This window comes from Tuber melanosporum, assembly GCF_000151645.1.
Source record: "Tuber melanosporum whole genome shotgun sequence assembly, scaffold_77, strain Mel28".
Taxonomy (NCBI): Eukaryota; Fungi; Ascomycota; class Pezizomycetes; order Pezizales; family Tuberaceae; genus Tuber; species Tuber melanosporum.
The window spans coordinates 486077-508905 of record NW_003299125.1 but is presented as its reverse complement, the minus strand read 5'-3'; the positions used below and the strand labels follow the sequence as shown (position 1 = coordinate 508905).

The window sequence follows — 22829 nt, the reverse complement described above, 5'->3', positions numbered from 1 at the left end:
CCTGGGGCCGGGCTCGGTTTCCGCCGGTACCCGAACGGGTCCTAACCCTAACCCTAACCCTAACCCTAACCCTAACCCTAACCCTAACCCTAACCCTAACCCTAACCCTAACCCTAACCCTAACCCTAACCCTAACCCTAACCCTAACCCTAACCCTAACCCTAACCCTAACCCTAACCCTAACCCTAACCCTAACCCTAACACTAACCCTAACCCTAACCCTAACCCTAACCCTAATGCACAATCGGTTCGCATCCGTGCAATGTTCGAAGGAGTCTACCTCCATCATCTCCCCCCTCTTGGCTGAATCAACCACATGGTTCAACCTGCAGAAAGAGGAAGCCCTTGCTCGGACCATTAAGGTCAAGAAGGCCGAGGTTGAACACCTCGAAAAACTATGTTCACTCCCGACCATCGAACGCCAGTTGCTGTCTGCACTGGAAGACGATTGGAAAGCCCTGGAAAGGGCCATCGGGAGCAAGGTCGAAGGACCCCCGGAAATAAACATCCGCGGGGTTCCCGACATCTTCAAAGACGAGCTCCAGCTCGCCAAAGACCTTTGCCCGGTTTGGGCCGCTAAGGTCTGGGACTTTATGAGAATAAAGACCCAACAGCACTCCAGGGAACTGGATGCCAAAAAGGAAAAGGTTGCGGATGCAACTACAACCCCAATGGACGTTGATTCTGGGCCTTCCACCCAGACCATTAGGGAAGTCATCCGCGAGGAACTTCGGCACCAGAAACGGGCCGACAAACCTCGAAACACCGGCAATCAGGTAAGTTCATCCTCCTCGGATAAACTTCACGCCACTAATTCTTCACTAGGGAAAAGGAAAAGCCCCGAAGAAACGATTGTCGGGCTCCGGCCAGCAGGCCCGTGCCAAACCAAAAGGCATCGGCGCCAAAGGGGTTCAGAAGCGGAAACGCATCGTGAGCAACCCCAAAGCTGGTCCTGCTCCGAAGAAGGGCAAGAAGAATTAGAAAATAAGATTCGTTCTTCAAATTGGTCAGTAGAAAACCCTTCTTCCATTCCGCGAGAAATCCTCGATATCCCCCATGAAAAAGCCTTAGAAATAATTCGATCACGCATCCCGTTTACCACGGTTGTCAATGCTGATTTTCGAGTGAAACTAGGACCTGGGGTATCGTCAATCCCTTCAGAAATTGACAATTTTCTTTCTTTGGGTCATAGGTTTCTTACGCCTCCTGTTTTCGGTTTTGATTTTCCTGTAACTGCTTTCGATTCTTTAGCTAGAAGAATTAAATGGAAAGTTTTCTTTGCACAAAACCGTAAAGTATCTAATGCCATAAAAGAGGATCCGAGATGGCGAATTCGTAAAGAAGAGAACAACTCGATCCCACCATTCACACCGACATGGGTTGAAGACATGCTGCAAAGAGGAAAGAGTGAGTTGGTTCGCCAACTTACGTCTATACCCACTGCAGTACGATCCTCGCGTAGACATCCTTGCTACAAAAGAGAATTGATTGCGCTTCAAACTTGGAGAAAAAACAACAACCTGCTGGTACTCCAAGCTGACAAAAACCTCGGTACCACTATCGTGAGACAGGAATGGTACTTGGAAAAGTTAGATCGTCTGGTACATAGCAATAAGGATTTTGACATGATCGGGGACAGCAGATATGCTGTCTGGTCACGACTCAAACCAGTCCTTACCCAGATTAAAGAGTATAAGAACCCCGAGATGCCTAAGGAAATCTTGGACTACATTATGCACCCGATAGAAAAGTTTGACTTTAAGGTCGAAGAACTACCACGTTTTCACGGGCTCCCGAAGATTCATAAAGAACCCTGGGCCCTCCGACCGATTGTGCCTTGTCATTCCTATCCGCTTGCTAATGCGAGTAAAGTCTTATCTCAATGCCTCAAACCGTACATTAAGGAAAGTAGGTGGATCCTTCAATCTACGCAAGAACTTGCCAAAATCCTTGAAGACTACCGAACAGACTCCACTGAAAAGTACTGGCTCTGCACCGGCGACGTTGTCGCCATGTACCCAAACATCCCTCGGGATCGTGCTCACCAAATCATTGGTGAAACAGTGGACGTTGGTTACGATGATAATTATAAAAACATGTATATGGACCTTGCAAGATGGTCAGATAATTATCTTCTGTTCGAATACCAAGACCAAGTTTTCTACCAAAAAGAGGGCCTTGCTATGGGTATCCCTTCGGCACCTGATGTTGCCAACCTATACATGGCCCACTTTGAAAACTCTTTCGCGGACCGCTTTCCGCTATACAAAAGATACATCGATGATGTATTCGTTTTGGTTTGCGCGCCTACTAAAAAGGCAGCATACAAACAATTGGAATGTGTCAAAGCAGATGGCCTCCAATTAACATGGTCGGTACAGGAAAAAACTTGCAATTTCCTCGATCTTTCTATCAGCCTCGAACAAGGATATATTTCGTTCAGGCCGTACCGAAAACCATGTAACTCCTATGAACGTCTCCCATTTATTTCATTTCACCCACTACACGTTAAACGTGCTGCTTTTGTGGGAGAAATATGTAGGATGGCTCGCCTTTGCTGGAACAGCAATGTCTATCATGAAGAGGTATATCACGTGAGAGATATATACCTTCAGCGAGGCTATCCTAGACGTCTTTTACAAACTTGGATTTCACAAGAATCCAGCAAAAGATGGGCTCAAAGGTACGATGACACACCCGAGGCCCTTGGAGGAAATCCCATCTTCCTGAAATCTGTTTATAATGACGTATGGGAACACATAGAACTTCGTAAGGTATGGACAGCCATGGAAAATGGCCTCGACAGGACTGATACTCCCCTCGAGGATGTCTCCCATATCATGTTATCGCTCCGAAAATTTAGGAATCTCGGAGAAATCAACAACAAGTATAACGCTGACATAATTCGCGGTTATAGGATCTCGGAAGAGACCGATAAAAAGGACAAGCCGGCCCCGAAGGTCCCTGTCCCCGCGCCTACGAAGACAACGACTTTGAAACCCGTTGTACAAAGTGGAATGGTAAGGAGAAATCCCTTCGCCCAATCTGCAAGTAGACTTGATCGATACGATGTTGACGGATGGCATCCCCAGGGATCCCGCCGCCATTAAGGTGGTTAACTACGTCCATAAGACGGTTTAGCCCGCCTAATTATAAGCCCGTTTTTCCTCACTGGAGGCGAATCATTAGGTTGGTTCGGACGGCAGCTTTAGGTATGATGGAGACGACACCAATCGTTACATCATCATGTATCAGTCACTACTACCCATCTCTGGTAAGAGAACAGCTCGGCCACGGAGTGAAATCCTGACCCCAGCCTAACCCTAACCCGAACCCTAACCCTGACCCGAACCCTAACCCGAACCCCTAACCCTAACCGGCTAGTGTGGCTAGGCGGTGTGGCGCTGTGGCGTTGTGGCGCAGTCACGTGAGTGGCTGAGCTGTAGCGTTGTGGCGGCGTGGCGGTGGCGTGTGGCGGTGGCTCATGGGCACGTGATGGCGTCACGTGGTGGCTGGTACATGGGGCTGAAATCTCTTGGCGCGCCACTTCCGTAATAGGAAAGTCGTACCCACTTGCCGAATTAGGAAGTTTTCCATAATAGGAAATATTTCCGTTTTAGGTAAGTGTCCCGATTTGGAAGTTGTCTAGACTAATCCGGTACACACCTCGGCTATGCACGGTTGAGCTCGTGCATATGCGCATGCAGGCATGCATGCGCGTTGCCCTAGTAGGGATGATCCTAGTACGCGCATATGCGGAACGATGACTACCTATTTTGGCAAGCCTTCCGGTTCCGGCTTACTTGCAGGATGCATGCATGACGGCACGCACACCGATAAATCGGTGTGCCACACCTCGCTTGGAATACGAGGTCGCCGACGTACAACTAATTGCCTCACACCCTCCCACGAGCGGCGACGCAATTTTTTCGCATCACACCACTAGCGATTTGACGACTTTACTGCGTCTCTCGCGACGGGCGCTCAGGGTCAAACCCACGCCCCCGTCTTCCACACCCGATGGACTTTCATCCACCATCATCTTCGGGGAAAGGTATAAGTATCACCCTTCTCCCCCCGTCCTGACGAGTTGATCATAGGTCAACGAAACAAACGATCAATCTACTTTGATTATTGTCGACACTTTGTTTCTCACGATTACAACAACTCTCACGTCCTCTTCCCATCAGCACAGCTGTCCGCCCGGCAAGTTAAGTGCCTCGCTCGCTTCGCTCGCTCGGCACTCCCGTCTTCCACACACGATGGACTTTCATCCACCATCACCTACGGGGAAAGGTATAAGTATCACCCTTCTCCCCCCGTCCTGACGAGTTGATGATAGGTCAACGAAACAAACGATCAATCTACTTTGATTATTGTCGACACTTTGTTTCACGATTACAACAACTCTCACGTCCCCTTCCCATCAGCACAGCTGTCCGCCCGGCTAGAGGATCGCCTCGCTCGCTTCGCTCGTTCAGCTCACGCGATTTTACGACTTAGCTGCGTATCTCGCGACGAGCGCTGAGGGTCAAACCCACGCCCTCGCCTTCCACACCCGATGGACTTTCATCCACCATCACCTACGGGGAAAGGTATAAGTATCGTCCTTCTCCCCCCGTCCTGACGAGTTGATCATAGGTCAACAAAACAAACGATCAATCTCTTTTGATTATTGTCGACATTTTGTTTCTCACGATTACAACAACTCTCACATCCCCTTCCCATCAGCACCGCTGTCCGCCCGGCAAGAGAACGCCTCGCTCGGCTAACCCTTAAAATTAATGATATCAAAGGAGATGCGGAAGGAACTAACAGCGATCCTAATGATACCCTACCTGCACTATATAGTACCGTACTCTAGTACACATGCTGTTTTTGTATTTGGAGTTGCAGAAACCCCCCTTTTATGAGCACGCGTTCAATCGTTTTCAAAAACTCCTACCAGTATTTGTTCCCCGATGCGTGAAAAGTCCGACCATTCCCCTTTATCCATACTAAACCGTCGCGACACCCTTCGCCCTTTTCGATGACGAAGTACCGTGCTGTGTTGCTGCGCTCAACAAAGGGAATCTCCTACCCGCAATGCACAGTACAGTACTGTACCGTAATTGAGCGACGTTTGCGAATGCATCTGCTACTGCCCACCGCCAAATTTCAGCTTTTTCTTTACCCAGATCCCGGCGCCGTGAGATCATGCCGTAGTGGTCGAGCACCGGTGTGGAGGGGAAACTGAGTTGATAGGGTATTGTCTAGAAGCCATGAGGTTTTACCCCATGGAGTTTCCTGTCTTTGTGCATGCCTTGGCATGAACACATTCCTGTATTTAGACTGGGAGCTGGGCTTCTTAGTTAGACAAGCTCAACCACTCCTCAACAACAACCATTTAGATAGTGGTGTGTGCCTATCTAAATCAGGTTCAGCTTCAACCCCCTTTACATCATCTATGTTGGTCTATTTACTGTGATTGGATTCCAAGTCAACTTCCCTTCCTCTATCCATTAGTTTATCAATCAAGTCACAGAGCAATAGTAGCCACAAGGTGCATGCTAGGTCGACACACCATCCAACTAAGGGAATAAACATAAAACCTCCCACGCCGGTAGTCCTACCTCATCCGGAGCTCCGCTACGCTACTGTAGACGACCAAATCAGGAACGCTTCCTCTTATTACGGTACCGGTAGTCTCTCAATGTCCAGAATCGGCAGTGGGTAAGCATTGCATGATAGAAACTAGCGGTAGCGTACCTGTATCTACTGCACTCGAGAGCTGTGCAATCTAATAACTGCACGAGTACAGTACCTGTCGCGGCCAAACCAAACTACCGGTAATTAATGCAGGATCGACCAAACAAAAAGTTCGGGGGTGTGAAAATCCATGATACAGTGGTATTTCTCGATTACAATTAACCATGCCCCAATGCCTTAGCCCCCTACCCATGATGCGTGCTCGAGTACGGTATGATATTGTATCATACATAAATTTTTGCTATGATACCGTTGTTAGAAGTTGGGTTGTCGAAATATACATCACTGCTGGGGTAACCATCAGACTAAAGTAACTTATTAGTATAGGTACAGTACAGGCATGAAAGGCACGGAAAGAACTAGTTGCATAATAATCAACAGGATCTTTCTGTGCAGTGCTTAAGCTGCGATTCGACCATCTTCATTTTAAGAGCGAGGAGAGGTTTTGCCATTTTGAGCTCAGGTTGTTTAAGATATCCAGGACGAGCGCGGCTTATTTATGGCCGATGGTGGTTCTCCTGTCTGAATGTTTCACTCAAGGACGCACAATGGCGCTTAATTCCTATGCGTAACTTTGAGGGCAGGCAGACAGAATCCACCGCATCACGTACAGGTGGTGGGCATCCTCATCACTCGCTCTCTCTCTCTAAATCTCTTCGTCTCTCAGCTGCGACCACCCGCACTTGCAAGTGGTGGAACGTCGCGCAAAACAATCAATCGAACCCGGAAAGCAAATAATCGCAGCCGGAATGGTCGCCCAAACCACTGACCCCTCAAAAACCTGCCTGCGCACCATAGCCCTCGACGAGAACTGGCTCTTCAAGCAATCCTCGAATATAACCCCCATCGCCCAGACTTATACCCCAGTCGCCCAATTCCCGACGGTCGTGCACTTGGACCTCTTGAAAAACGACCTGATCCCCGACCCCTACATTGGCGCCAACGAACCCGACTGCCTATGGATTAATGACGCGGACTGGACTTACAAGACCGCGTTCACCCCGCCAGAGGTGTGCAAAGGGGATAATGTATGGATGGTGTTTGAGGGGCTAGATACCGCCGTTGATGTTTACCTGAATGGGGAACATCTGTTTTTCTCGAAGGATATGTTTATTCCTAGACAGGTGGATGTCACTAAGTTTTGTGGGAGGAAGGGGGGGGAGGTTGAGTTGGTGCTAAAGTTTCGCTCGCCAAGTAGGTTCGCCAAGGAGGAGGAGCAGAGGGTTGGGTTCAAGAAGGCGCCTACGGATAATACTATCATGGGAGGGCATTCTAGGATGTGTTTCCCCTCTCCCCATATCTCTAAGTTTGGGCCCCGTGCTGATTAGGGCCAGGTACCTGAGAAAAGCGCAATACCACTGGGGCTGGGATTGGGGCCCTGCCCTGGCATCTACAGGGCCATATCTACCCATCCGTCTGGAGATATTTGCGGGAAGAATAGACGACCTCAAAATATTGCCTAAGGTGCATGACGAACTGGATAAAGCGGATATCAAAGTCTCCGCGAAAATATCGGGCTCGGAGGGGAACCACGTCCTTATAGAAGTCAAAGCACCGAGTGGCGGAGTTGTGGAAAAGAAGGTATTCGAAGTCAAGAACGAGGAGTTCGAGGGGAGTATTACAGTAATTGAACCGGACCTATGGTGGCCACATACGCATGGTGCACAGCCAAGGTATGAATTCACGGTAGAGTTATTAAGTGGTGACAAGGTGTTCCACCTCCTCTTCTCTAGCTATTCCCTCCTAATACTAATAATGACCCAAGTCATCCCTCCACAAAATAACCAAACACCTCGGCCTCCGCCACCTAAAACTCCTCCAACACCCACTGAAATCCGTGCCCGGCACATCCTTTGCCTTCGCAATAAACCACACCCCCGTCTTCTCGGGTGGGTCAAACTGGATTCCGGGCGACTTCTTCCTCCCACGCTTCACACACCCGAATTCCCAGGGCGTAGACACCAACTACCGCCGCTGGCTAACCCTCGCCAAGTCCGGTCACCAAAATACGATCCGAGTGTGGGGTGGTGGCATCGTAGAAACGGACCACTTCTACAACCTCTGCGACGAACTTGGCCTTCTCGTCTGGCAGGACTTACTCTTCGCCTGCGGCAATTACCCAGCGCACGACGAGTTCTGTGAATTGGTTAGGGAGGAGACGATTGTACAGGTGACGCGCATTGTGCACCATCCCAGTCTAGTCCTTGTCTGTGGGGATAATGAGGATGTGTGGTTGGCTGGGCTGTGGGGGTGGGATTACAAAGAGGAGGAGAAGACGGTTGAGGAGTGGATGAGAGGGAACTTTCAGCATAGGAAGATTTTGGAGAGAGTTTTGCCCGAGGCATTGGAGGTGGTCGGGATTAGTGAGGTAGGGTTGGAGTACTGGGAGAGCAGTCCTTTCGGGGGCAAAGGGGCGAATGCGGGGGATGTGGGGGATGTGCATATTTGGGATGGTGGGGTTTATACCTAACCTAATCTTGCGCGTGAGTGTGGTTTCTGATGTGGTGATAGTTTGGCATGGTCCCATGCACCCGTACCAATTCTACAAAGACCTTACGGGGCGGTTCGTATCAGAATGTACTCGTACCTGCCCTGCTCTCGCCCTCCCTAACCCACCAACAGCTAACATAACACAACAGTCGGATTCGAATCCCCACCAAACATGCGCACTATAAACCGCATGCTTCCCAACCCCGCCACCCGTCAATCCCAATCCCTGCCCTTCCTAGCCCACGACAAAGGTCCAGGGGCACAACGTCGGGCAGTAATGTACATGGGCGAGAACTTACGCTTCAGAATGGACCCACTGGAAGACTACGTTTTCTGCGCACAGCTATTACAATCCGAAGCAATAGGCTTCGCCGTAAATACCTGGCGTCGGGAATTTCGCGGACCCGGAGAGGAGAATTGCTCCGGAGCGCTGGTATGGCAATTGAACGACAAGTACGCCCCTTCCTTCCTCCGCCCTCCGAATGTGTACAGTGACTAATGAAGACGTGAAATAGTTGGCCAGGGATATCATGGGCGATAGCAGATTACTATCTCCGCCCGAAACCTGCCTTCTTTGCTATGAAACGTGCTCTCACACCAATCTCAATCTCACTAGAGCGAATAGTGACGAAAGAAAACTTGAACATCCTGCGCGGGTACCCTGAACAAAAATCCAAGATCGCGTTCTGGGCTTGTTCCTCCTTCCTGACCGAAACCACAGCTGCGCTAAGCTTTGCCGCGCACGATATTGCCTCCGGCGAGGTCGCACCTATTTCTCTGTCCACCACACTGACCAGCGCCACCATTAAACCTAACTGCACAACAGAACTAGTAACGATTGAAGTCCCATACCCCACTATAACTGTAGTCTCTGCGACCATTCGCTCTCCGACTGGAGAAGTACTAGGCCGATGCGTTAGCTGGCCAGACCCACTGAAGTTCGTTACCTTCGCGAAGGACCCGGAAGTCCTCCTCAGAATTAAAGACGGCAGGGATGAAGTCCTAGTCAAATGCGCGAAGCCGGTTAAAGGCCTCGTACTACAAGTCTCGCCCGAAGAAGGCGAGGATGCGGATTGGGGCGATAATTGTATCGATGTGGTCCCTGACGAGGAGGTGCGCGTTCCAGTGCGGGGGTTGGCGAGGAGGGGGGTGGAGGGGAGGTGGTTGTGTGATTGGGAGGGGGTGAGGAGAGTGGAGGTTATTCGGGAGTGAGTTGTTTGCATGAATTGGGTTTTGACATTATCATGGGAATATCTCGGAGTGTGATGTCTATTGAGTGGTTTCAATAAACCCGGTATATCCTCGGCGTATATAGTATGATGAATTGCGGGTGACAGGTTAGGTAAAATAACCAGTGATCATCGCGTGTCATTCAAGAAAAAGAACATCTATTCCTAGGAGCGCTAGAAAAAAGATAACAAAGAAACTAAGTAAAGCAGGGGAAAGCAAGTGCTACCAAGATTTAGCGATGTCCGCAAGGCAGAAAGCATACATCTTACAAAAGTAGTGTTCGGTTGGTCGTAGTCTGATCTGTTTGGGCTGTCGCCCTCCCGCGCAAGTAGCACCTCCGCCACTCATTACAGGTATCATATCATAGCATAGCGCAGAGGAGTGGTTTTTCGGCCATCCCGGTGAGGGCTGGCAACCCCCCCCCCTTCCCAGTGGTATGATATATCATAGAAGTCCCGAACTTACTGTACGAAGGGTTCCGGTGTCTGCCAAAGCACCCCCACTTGGGTGCGAAAAATTGAATTATGATATCATGCCAGTCACAGTTAGCCCCCTTCCCCATACGTGTCCATCGGGTTAGCACACACCCGCCACCGCCGCCAACTGTGATACCAAGTCAAAGTGCAACTCCTACTATCATACAAATTTGCGCAGGCTGAACTTCCTCCGGCTCCTGCGCCATGCAGCGTTGTGTTTCTTACAGCTCGGACTACTAGAGGGGAGCGATATATCGTCAAGACTTGATGTGAGAAGCTAGCTGGTTCAAAGGCCAATCATTCATGAATGGCGAGAGGGCGCACCATTTGTATACCTCTATATTTCAATGAGCGATTGTGATTATTACAACAAAATGAATTCACAGTTTCTCACTCGACTGCGATAAGGGAAGAATTGTTGAAATATGCTTCTGGCACTACCGTAGTATCACTCGCACTATTGATTTTCTCCTTGCATTAGTCTTGATCGCCATCTCAAAACCCCCTTACAATATTGGTACTATTGAACATACCTCCTTGCCTTTCTTTTCTTCTCTCTGTTTCTGTTTACTTCCTACTGTTGATTTACTCGCAACTTGTGTCTCGCTCTCAACAGTAGATAGTCTGGGTAGTTTGCTCTCTACTGAGAAGTCAATTAAGCAATTCATTATTCTTCTCGTCACTCAACCAGTTCCAAAAACCATCATTCCGTTCTCACTGTTTCAACAGGTTATGAGCCTATTGTAGCCTTCCATCTGCAATTTATTCCTCGCGCTTTATATTAAATCTTCTATCTATCTGTCTACCTATCTTTCTATACTTCAACCTTCTCGATGTCTCTTTCGAAGTTCTCGGCAGCCAAAGACGATTCTGTTTACCGTTGTAAGTACGGTGAAGCTACCAGGTTGAGTCAGTTAACCTACCCGCAGTGGTCCCAGGACCTTCAGTACCTTCTGCAGGGGGCCGGGGCCCTTGAAATCACCCTTGGTCACGAAGTTGCCCCGCCAGCCAACCAGCATGCTCGCCTCCTCGATTTCAATCGCCGTGAAAGCCTTGCAGTCACTTTCATTTATAACTCGTGCGGTCCTGAGGCGAAAGCGTTCCTTCGGCGTATTCCTCGCTCGCCAGCGGCGATGTGGACGGCGCTTGCTACTGAGTTCGATACTGCCGCCTCTCGTGCGGGGAGAGAGGGTCTTATCCGTGAGTTCAATCGTATTAAGTGCAGTGACTACTCATCTGTTAGTGCCTATATCACCGCCTTGATGGATTTCAAGGATGTTCTTGCCTTGACCGATCAGGCCATTACCGACGCTACGTTCATCTCTCGTTTGACCTCCTCTTTGCCGGATCCTTATGACACCACGATTCAGCTATTGCACCAGCAGGCAAATCTTTCGGTCATGGACTATATTACCTCTATCCGGCAGTATGAGGCCACCCTCCGGATCAAGGCCCCAGAGGCCTCTACCTCAAACGTTGCTGCTACTTCTGGTTCTGCTCTGTACTCGAGAGTCAGTTCGACCCACGGCGGTAATTCCGGGTTCCGTAGGAGTGGTCACGGCCTCCGCAGTCGTGGTCGCAGTCGTGGTCGCAGTGGCTATCGTAACTCCTGGTCCAGATCCAATGGCTCCGTTGGCGGTCATGCGGATGATCGTTCCTCGTCCGTTACCTGCTGGCATTGCGGTCGCCATGGGCATACGCGACGTGACTGTAATTCTCGTCAGAGGGGGAGACAGGCAATGGATGCACATCAGAAGAGTAAAAGACATGACAGTGCTGACAAGAATTCCGGGAGCTCACAAGCTTCAGCCATGCCAGCTACTGCTGACCCAGTCCTCGTCTCTGTTCAAGCCCTTCTGACCGATGTAGTTTCTCTTTCATCGAACGAGTTAACGGTATCAGATACCCGGCAAGCCGAAATCTCGAACTGGTTGATTGATTCAGGTGCAACCCACCACCTTTGTCGGAATCGCGATGCATTGTTTTCATACCGAGCCTTTAAGCCCAACGCTACTATTCCCATCCATATGGGCAACAACTCGTCGATCAATGCCATAGGCGTAGGCACTGTACGAATCCTCTTCAAGAACAATCAAAGCCATGAAGTACTGGCCCTAGACGTTCAGGCTCTCTATGCCCCCAATCTTCGGTCATCTCTCCTGTCAGTTGGCCAGCTGTCTGCCCACCGTCGTATTACCTTCACCGAAGATACCTGCATGATATCAAGACTTGACGGAGGTTCCCAAATACCTCTCGGTCAGCTTAGAAATTTGGTCTGGGAACTCGCGGGTCCTGGAAGAGCGGTCGTCACCGGTGCCATCAAATCCCCGGCGCTCTTCCTTCTATCTAGACAGGCTCATGCTCTCCTTGCGAATGCCACCAACATCTCCACTGCCACTGATGTGAGTATCCCAATTACCCTGTGGCATCAACGACTGGCCCATCTCAATTTTCGAGCTGTTTCCTCCATCACCGGTCTCCCCATCGGCGATATTCCACCCTGCCATACATGCATCGAAGCAAAGCATCAGCGCACCTTCGTCCGACTTCCTGTCGCCAGAACTGCAAGACCCTTTGAGCTCATTCACTCCGATCTCTGTGGCCCGATTGGGACCCCGTCCTGGTCCGGATCCCGTTATCTCATCCTCTACATCGATGATTATACGCGCTGGGCATATGGCTATTTTCTGCGGTTGAAGGAATCCATTGAGATTACGAGAATCTTTCAAGAATTTCAGGCGCGGGTCGAAACAGCTTTTCCGAACTGGCCGATTTCGCGATTCAGATGCGATAACGGCAAGGGGGAATATGACAACTCCCTCTTCCGTGGTATCCTGCGTGTTGGTGGAATCCTTTTCGAACCTGCACCGCCTTACTGTCAGCACAAGAACGGCGTAGCGGAAAGAATGATTCGAACAATAATTGGGAAGGGGAGAGCAATTCTCCTGGACTCGAACTTACCTGATGCAATGTGGGCCGAAGCAGTTGAGACGGCACTCTATCTTCACAGCCGTTCTCCATCGACTTCACTTGGGGGTCGGTCACCGTACGAAATGCTGCACGGCATCAAACCAGACCTCGGCCACCTTCGTCGCTTCGGTTGCTCAGCTAGTAGACTTATTCCGAAGGAGCAACGGAATGGTAAATTCGGTCCACGTTCTCGCGAATGCATCATGATCGGTTATGTGCATGATACCGCAAAGATTTGGCGGCTATGGGACCCCGAATTCCGTGCAATTGTTCGTTCATCCGATGTTGTCTTTGATGAATCTCGTACCCCTGGTGATGTGAAGCACGGTCCAGGTCGTGACGTGCTCAAAGAATTTGTTCCTCTTGTGAATGGGGTAGAGGATGATGATGAGATTGGAAGCGTGGCTGCCGTTGACGCTAAGGCAGAAGAACTTAAGCTGGGAGCTGCCAAGACCCCGATGACCAGGGGTGAGGGCAGTGACGTACCTGTCAACCCGGTCCCACCACCAAATAAAATTCTCGTCCCTGAGACTGGGGAGAATGGGGATCGGAGGGTCGTTAGAAAAGAAAGCAGCCGAGCTGCTATGATTGTCGAGGGGGAGAAGAAAGTCAGAGTGGAGCACGACAATCTCCAAATCGGCCAAACAACACTCGATCTCGAGAGCTCCTCTAGTGGCCCGACGTTACCGGTGCCGAAAAGAATTAAAGTTGGTCCGACGGTACAGGAACCAGAGAAAGCTGGCCCAATGTCACTGGGACCTGAAAGGCTTCTGAAGCGCGCGCAAGAATCAAATCAAATGCTTCGTCGATCTCTTCGACGCCGTCAGCCTGTCCAAGCAATTGCTGCTGAAGCCAAGAATGTTAGCGAACTCCGTCCGGGTGACGACCCGGAGAGTTACGCAGATGCTGTCTCCCATACAGCGTGGCGGAGTGCCATGAAACAAGAGTTCAACTCTCTTATTGAAAATGACACCTGGGAGGTTGTCAGTCACGATGATATTCGTGAGGCAAAGATCATTGGATGCAAATGGGTGTTCAGAGTTAAGCATAACTCTGACCGTTCTATCCGCTATAAAGCCCGTCTCGTTATTAAAGGATATGAGCAAACGGAATTTGGTGAGACTTACGCTCCAGTTGCCCGGCTGACAACATTCAGAATCCTAATCGCCCTCGCTGCCCAACTCGGCTGGAAAATCCATCAAATGGATGTCATCACCGCCTTTCTGAATCCCGTAGTCAACGATCTGGTCTTTATGGCGTTGCCCGAAGGCATAGAGTGGTTGCACCCCGGGGCATCTCCTGGCGGAGTGTGCCGGTTAAAGAAGGCCCTATATGGGCTTAAAGAAGCTCCCCGCCTTTGGTTTAGCGATATCAATCGCTTCCTTCAGTCGCAAGGTTTTATCCCATCCTCAGGTGATGCTAATCTCTACATCTCTTCCTCGCACAAAGTCATACTGCTGCTATACGTAGACGATATCCTTTTAGCGTCAAGTAACCCTTCGGCCATTGCAACGGTGAAGCAACTTCTTGTAAGCCGATACAAGATGACAGATCTTGGATTGTCACGCCAATTCCTAGGCATCGATATCGAACAGCTCCCGGAAAAGATTCGTATCGGTCAACGACACTTCGTAGAATCAGTCCTACGACGGTTCGGCATGAGCGATTGTAACGGCATTTGGACGCCGCTCGAAGTTCGACCTTCTCTGGAATTCAAACCACTTGTGCCTGAGGATCAGCAACTCTATCAATCCTTGGTTGGGAGTATTATGTACCTAATGTTAGGAACACGACCTGATCTAGCGTTCACGATATCGGTCCTCTCAAAATTCTCCGCTTCCGCCGGGTCGGAACACCTTGCGCAGGCCAAGCGTGTTCTAAGATATTTGAAGCAGACAAGAGATATAAAGCTCTGCTATAGGAGAAGCGAGACCCCGCTTGACAGGTCTCTCAAGGGATTCTCGGACTCGGATTGGGCAGGGGATTTAGGTGATCGGAAGTCGACAGGTGGATTTGTTTTTCTACTCTCAGAGTGTGTCGTAGCCTGGAAGGCTAAGAAGCAAACAATTGTCGCCCTTTCAACTACCGAGGCAGAGTACATAGCTGCGTCAGAAGCTGGAAGAGAAGCTGTTTGGCTTCGTCGTCTAATCGGAGATCTCATGGATACAATCTCCCCCACCGACTCAGAATCGTTCTCCTCTCCGACTATCATCTACACCGACAGCACTGGCGGACTTGCGCAAATCTCGAACGTGCGGCATCACGAGCGAACGAAACACATAGACATAAAATACCACTACGTCCGCGATATCGTCGAGCAGGGAACAGTCTTGTTTCGCCACATCTCAACACACGATATGTCCGCGGACATACTTACGAAGCCTCTCGCAAGAGACCTCCACTGGCGTCATATGGAAAGGATCGGGATGGAGACTGTAGTCTAGGAAGTACCTTTTTGGGGTTAGATATCAGGCCTGTTTGTTTGAAATGTTTTTCCTTTTGTTATTAACTGTTCTAAGGAAGAGCTGAGAGTATACCTTTCCCCCTTGAGACACTTATGGATAGGGGGTTTTACCGGTGCTCGATGATGTTCAAAGACTTTCCTTTATTGTTTATTTTTATTTCTGTTTTCCTTCTCACGGTATGGCAGAAGAGGGGGAGTGTTGAAATATGCTTCTGGCACTACCGTAGTATCACTCGCACTATTGATTTTCTCCTTGCATTAGTCTTGATCGCCATCTCAAAACCCCCTTACAATATTGGTACTATTGAACATACCTCCTTGCCTTTCTTTTCTTCTCTCTGTTTCTGTTTACTTCCTACTGTTGATTTACTCGCAACTTGTGTCTCGCTCTCAACAGTAGATAGTCTGGGTAGTTTGCTCTCTACTGAGAAGTCAATTAAGCAATTCATTATTCTTCTCGTCACTCAACCAGTTCCAAAAACCATCATTCCGTTCTCACTGTTTCAACAAGAATAAGCCTTTGAGTCGAAAATGCCCCCACGTGAGTCTAAAGTCGATGTAGGGATATCGTAGCCCGGCACCCCTAGCATTGCGAGGTAGAAGTGAATTATGGGGGATAAGTGGTCAAACTGTCACCGACAGTCAGATCTCTGGAGAGGAGCAAATGGTCTCGGGGAGGGTAAGATCAGAACTCGGAATCCACTTTTACACGCAACTGCTAAATATCGGACTACAGTTTGTGTTGTTTGGTGGCCTTCCTATCTTACCTCTTCCCGTAGATGAAGCACAATCTCGGCGTCACACCTCACTGCTTGTTTCTCACGCCATTGTCCCCCCAAACGCGTGCCCAAACGGCATATGACTATCTAAACCCATGATGCAGTAGCCGCACCTCCTCAACGTTCTCTCTCAAATACCGCCTTCACCCCCCCCAAATGCGCAAAGCCGCCCTCATTCCATACCAAGAAGCAGCCACTTCCACAGACCAACAAAACAAACAAACAAACAACGTCACCCCCATTATCTATCATACAACCCTGTACATATCCGTACCAATACCTCCACTTCAGAAATGCGCTTACCAACTCCTCGACTCTCCCCCTCTCCCCCTCTCCCCTTCCAAAAATGTCAAGATATCAACCTTCACCCTGACACTCCCAAACCCCGCCTGGCAACCCCCCCACCTCAGCTCCCCCGCCCTGGCAAACTAAAGCCATGTTCTGCCCTAATCCATACAGTGTGCGCAAGTCATCATGAGCAATGTTCCGGCGGTGGATCGCATTGGGCACGGTGACGCAATAACGGATATTGGTGATGGGGTGTAGGCGCGCCGGGCGGCGTGGTTGGTGTTGGATGTTTTGGTAAGCTGCCTGGTGAGGTGGGGTAGTGGGGAGGGATGCGGGCTAATGATGAGGGATTGGGTAAATAGGGCGTTAAGAGAGCTTCCGCATTTGGTGTTTCTCAGAGAGGCTTTATCGCAATTCGAGTGACATTGATGCAAGTTTGCACGGTAAGGTGATAATGGAGGAAGCGTGGGGCAGAGAAGGGCATGGTGCGCTCTCTCGGCGTAGCACCGGTGGGTGTGGAGGGATTCCGCAGAAGGGACAGGCGCGAAATTGTAGCTGTGGATGGGGGGTAGAGTTCGATGCATAGGCATATCGGGGAGGTTATTGAGATGGGGGGGCGTTTTGGGGGCGGCATTCGAGAAGGGCTTCGTTTGACGATGGGAGACAAGTATGGCATGTGCGGTAACCCATAGTTGTGTGATTTCGGTATTTTGGTTGTATTAAAAGGGGAGAGATGGGTCAGTTTATAATCGAGTTGGACTCGCTGATTTACTCGTGGTGAAGATCTCCAAGGGAGGTGCTCAGAACTTACGAGCAGAGGATAGTTGCCTTAAGGGGATAATGAAGTGTTCTGAATTACGAGTGACAATATATGATGTCGATATTAACCCATGATCCGACTCCCTCGCCAAATACCACTCTGGAACAAGATAAAACTAGATATCCATGAGACTAAGGATCCGCACACCTGGGGCCGATGCAACCAAAAACAACCAAAAAAGTGACCTTGACAGCGGAGTCCACCACCTCTCAAAAAGCCTTGACACCATACACCACAGACCAATCTATAATCTTAAATTTTCGGTAGGTTCGTTTGCTTCGTTGATATCTCAGCTTTACTAGCGTTTTAGGCATGTCCGGGTTATTAATCTCACTAGGAGTATGCCATCAGCAAACCGTGCTAAGCCCATTACCCGATAACCCCCGAGCAACTATACTATCACACCCCGCTAATCCTGCAATCCTCCAAGCAATCATAGCCCCTGCACTGGTTAAAACCGCCATGGCCAGGTTAACCTGATTGTTATCCAACACACCCCACCTCGAGCCCGAGATCACCGCTCGACTGGGCTTGTGCTCCTGCTCGTGTCCTAGCGCATCATCTTTCTCCGCAGCAACAGCGTTTCTCGAAGCGGCAGAAGTGGGGATCGGAGCTGCGGCGGGCTGTGGTGTTTGGTGAAGGTGCGAGTGGATACGGGCACGAGTTGGGAAGTGTGTTGATGAGGGTTGAACGAGGACCTTGTGTTTGTTAGTTTCTAGAAGGTAGGGTTTAGGAAAGGGGGCCCTACTGTAGTCCCGTTAGGCCCTTCAACAATTTTCTGTGTACGAATATCTACAACGCTCTTTTGGAATACCGCTCCGAGGAGAGAGTCAAGAAGACTTCCAGAGACACCGACTATTGTGGCAAATGCTACAAAGAGGACCTTTTCTTTTATCCCCCAGGTTGGGCCGTAGTTACCACTGTTGCCAAAGGAAACGTGTGCTCGACCTTTTGGAAGGTGGATGCCGTACCCATCTGTCGGCAGTGGGCAATACGGCAGTAAAATCACTGAGATAAGTCCGATGATAGCGGAACCGACCCCCCCTGCCAAAACTCCGAATAAGGTGACGCCGCCATTGGTACCTGGGGGTGTCTTGTGAAGGGTAGATATCAACACTGGTTGAGTTTTGGAAAGTATTCCCAGCTCCGAGGATAGCGTGTCTGCCAATGTCGCGGCATAGTTCCTGCAAACCTGTTAGTCAATAGTGGGGACACCTGCACAGGCCACATGCGCGATAATCCCAATCGCCAAAATATCCCCATGAAAACACACATCCTCCCGCTGCGCGAAGCCGTTCAAGGAAATCACTCGCAACTGGTAACAATGCGCTAGAACGAGCACCGACGCGACGATACTATTCGCTAGGACCTGCCCCCCAACCCTCCGTTAACCACCATCGATAACCCCAAAGTCTGGGGCACAAACCTGAATATGATTCCTAGCACCCTCACCCCCCGGCGCTCCAGACGAGGATATAGTCAACTTAGCCTTCACTTCATGTTTAACCTTAGTGGCTGCCGTCGCAAGAGCGTAGAATGAGATTAGCAAGACGAAAGGGAGGTTCCATGGGTGTAGTGCGTGGATAACCGCTGTTAAAATGGCGAAGAGAACACCAGTTGGGGTTAGAGATTTGCGGGAGAGCGCGCGGACAACGAGGAAGGTTGTGGCCAAGGAGGCAAAGATGAGATTCATGGCAGCTGTGGTGTTCGCTATGGCTGCGAGGCGAGGGGTTTTGGGGTTTGGAGACTAGTGATGAGCAGTGGCAGTCTGAGCCTGGGAATATCGGTATGAAAGGGATGACCTCGGGCGTTGGTTCGGGAAACATGCCGGTATCAAACAGACTGGGACCAATTCATGCCAAGGTATGATAATAATAATTCCATATTACTAAGCAAGAAAGCCGAAGTGAACAAAGGGATTGGAGCAGGGAGGCGAATGGTAGCTAGTCTACCGGAAATGGCGATTGCTACTCGCTGTCCAAGTGCTTCACAACTCAGAAACTGTAATAAGAAAATGCACGATTTCCTATCCTCACATAACTCATACCGGTGATAACGCAACTATGACTCACTAACGTAAATCACGAGTACAATTTATACTCGAGGAGATATTTCCCTGGCACGGGGCGGTTTCCCACGCAACATTAGAAGGGCATATATAGAGGTCGGATTCCCCTTTGGCCCAGAAGAATTAGCTCAAGCTAGGAATATAATCTTTAAGTCTTGACCACACCCGCCCAACTTTTACTACCAACTCTATCAAGCGAGCGGGTGTCAGGATACAAGAAATCTAGAGTACTCGCGCGCCTCCACAAGCAATCCCGCCGTATCCCGAATTTTGGTGAGAGAGTGAGAACAAACCTCGAGATTCTCACTAGGGTTCAGTACCCGGCGGTATTCTTGGCAGAGACGCGCTGATACTCTTGCTGCGGAGTTAGAACCTGGCATTCGAGCACAGCACCGGTAACTTATGGGCATTTCCCCTGGGCTTCCCGGCTTCAACTCGACCGTCTGGCAAGGACCAAGCAGCCAGCACGTTTTTTAACAATAGTTTGCTCATCCTATCATAGGCGATGAGATCGCCCAAAGCGCGCTCTCAAATCATTTGCCCCACCCCAGACAGGGCCCAAGATGATAGGGCTTACTTTATGCCGACCACCAAGATCAGGACCTTCAAGCAATCCCATATTGTTCTCCATAGTAAGATATAGGCGTCCGAGAGACTTCTATGAACCATTAAATGTTCACTTACACCATAGAGTACCGGCTTCCATAGAATAAACATCTACATAGAATTAACTATGAAACCTCCACCCAGTATAAAAATGGCCCCACGGAGACTCTGCGGGCAATTGTTCAAGTTTCCACACCAGTCACACTTCACAGCAGGCAACATCCCGACATATCCAGAATGCTCAGAAATACCATCTTCCACCTTGGTTTTTGCATTGCCTTGGCTATCGGCTCACCCTTTTGTTCTCATAGAACCGATCCTGGGCCCGAACTCACTTGTGCGTCCATCATATCCGCACCCCCCCTTCCTACGACCAGCCTCCAAAGCAGTAATGCGATCTACGATGAAAAGCCATGCGTGGCTATAAAAATTATTCATGGTGTAACTATAGAATCACCATGCCGATACCGAATCCGGGCCAAGCGTGGAATTCATCCAACACCCAGCGAAAACACACCTACATTGCTGGATGATGTTACAACTTTTTATGTTTATGTTACTGAGGCAATAACATCATCAAGCCCTAGAAGTTCCTTTTCAGCTACAACATTGGTTCCAACTTCCACAACTCCGAAAGCAACTGCTACTCTGGTTTCTTCATTGTTATTGCATATCAATAGTCCCGCCGGAGCTACCAAAACTTCACTGGCTCAAAGCCATGGTACTCCGCCCGGAGCCTTACAGTCAAGTGCCCACATCAGCCTAAGCACTACGTCCGTCAACTCGAACCCGACTTCAAAAAATACTATAAGCACGTCAACTCCTTCACACTCTCAATCTCCGACAACCCGCCTGTCTCCCCCAAAGCCGACGCTCGGAATATCGGATGTTCCGACTGGTGCTTCCACAATACCAAGCCCCACTTCGCCCCCCACACATGGGTTGACGTCGATTATGCACGAACCGTCGGCAATGCCAGTCGCAACCCATTCCCCGATCCTCCCGATGGGCGTGGATCAAATTAGCTCAGTTATAACAGACATTTCCCTCTTATTATCTGTTTTGGCAGAAACCCAGGCCTCTGTAACTTCACTGATGGGTTCCGGCCAGACACTTAATACTCATACACTACTAACCTCACCATCGGTTACTACTCATGTTTCCTCTGTAACGCCCGCACCTCTTCCTGCACTCGGCATGGCTGGGGTTAGTTCCGTTATAACAGACATCACTCTTCTGGAATCCATCTTAGCAGCTACTCTCACCTCTTTCCCTACACCTGTTACTACTCATGTTTCCTCTGTAACACCCGCACCTCTTCCTGCACTCGGCATGGCTGGGGTTAGTTCCGTTATAACAGACATCACTCTTCTGGAATCCATCTTAGCAGCTACTCTCACCTCTTTCCCTACACCTGTTACTACTCATGTTTCCTCTGTAACACCCGCACCCCCCCCTGCACTCGGTATGGCTGGGATTAGTTCTGTTATAACAGATATTACTCTTCTGGAATCCATCTTAGCAGCTACTCTCACCGCTATCCCTACACCTATTACTACTCATGTTTCCTCTATAACACCCGCACCCCCCCCTGCACTCGGTATGGTTGGGATTAGTTCTGTTATAACAGATATCACTCTTCTGGAATCCATCTTAGCAGCTGCTCTCACCTCTGTCCTTACACCTGCTAGTACCCAAACTATGACGAAAGCCGCTATGGCAGCCTCCTCAAGCTATACACTAGCCCCATTGGGTTCTAGTGGGAATAAATATATTACCTCAACACGGACCATTATTCGAACCGCTTCTCCGCCAAATGCCACAGGCGGGAAAAAGCCTGTAGACAAACCCTTGTGGAGCGCCGGAGAAACCGCAGTGGAGTGCACATGTCAGTGTAGGGGGCGGAGGTTTACCATCACGGCTACCAAGTCCGTTTGATATTTGAGGGGATTCCTTTCTCGCATTCGTCTGTTTGAGAGTTTTTTTTAAAAAAAAGTTTTCTTAAATTCGGTTTATCTCGCATGAGATAAAGCACTTGTTGAATTTCATCGGTTGTTCATCTTATGTAGTAACAATCTGTACTGTTAATTCCACACAATTCAAACATTTTCATATCAAAAATTTGTGTCACATCTCCTAAGAAATCAGTAATGTGGAGAGCACCACCACCCCTATCGATGGGAAGGTTAAACTTGGCTACATTTTGTTACTGTACATATTGCTCGGTAGGATTAGCAGCAACTCCCCATCCCCCACCCCAGAGGTAGAATGGTTCGAGTGTGCTACTGTGAGCAGTGTCCATATTTGCCCGCTCAGGAATAAGTAGGTTACCAACTGAATTGAACCCAATGAATCAGGAAATCCCACTGGTTTTCCGCAACACATGTTCCGGGAGGGTGTAGCGGTGTTCGAATGTACTGTACCTTGCCGGTACTACGATAATATCTTTAGGAATCGATTCAATACTCGTACCATGAACGAGTACCGCCAGAAGATAGGAAAATCCGGGACTCTCTCCATCGCAGAGGATAATCTGGACGGTGACAGCAAACAAATAATTCTAGCTGTCGTGCACCATAGATTGATTATTACGCGTCCCTGAGGCTACAAAGAGGCTGGGGAGTGTAGAAGAGTACCCCTCCTCTCACTTACTATTATAACCTTGAACACTTTCTTTACCGCTATGCCTAGTGAAAATTCCCCCCCTCCATTCATCCCCAATTACCCCTCACAAACCCCAAGTTCTCCAGAGAAACACCCACAAAATGGCCCCGAGATCCTCATTGTTGTTCAGATGTTTTCAAACCTTAGAATCAAGGTGGGCATCCCCCCTCTTTGGATTATATCGTCAGCAAAGATGAATAGCTATGACAGAATTTTCCCATCACCA

At 49.5% G+C, this 22829-nt stretch overlaps 2 protein-coding genes; one reads left to right on the top strand and one right to left on the bottom strand.

Annotated features, from left to right (window-relative positions):
• Window positions 1–6825: 6825 nt before the first annotated feature.
• GSTUM_00010944001 (uncharacterized protein) lies at window positions 6826–9450 on the top strand (the record flags this gene model as incomplete). The annotated part of the gene is made up of 8 exons (XM_002841604.1): window positions 6826–6886; window positions 6957–6971; window positions 7015–7027; window positions 7083–7458; window positions 7514–8201; window positions 8260–8325; window positions 8388–8691; window positions 8754–9450. The coding sequence occupies 8 exons, from the start codon at window positions 6826–6828 to the stop codon at window positions 9448–9450; spliced, it is 2220 nt and encodes a 739-aa protein (XP_002841650.1).
• Window positions 9451–17612: 8162 nt separating this feature from the next.
• Window positions 17613–19018, bottom strand: GSTUM_00010939001 (uncharacterized protein; the record flags this gene model as incomplete). XM_002841603.2 has 4 exons in its annotated part: window positions 18692–19018; window positions 18494–18634; window positions 18014–18457; window positions 17613–17963 (listed from the first exon to the last, which is right to left on the bottom strand). Exons 1-4 carry the CDS (start codon window positions 18956–18958, stop codon window positions 17613–17615), a joined length of 1203 nt encoding a protein of 400 aa, XP_002841649.1. The 5' UTR covers window positions 18959–19018.
• Between the last annotated feature and the right edge of the window lie 3811 nt (window positions 19019–22829).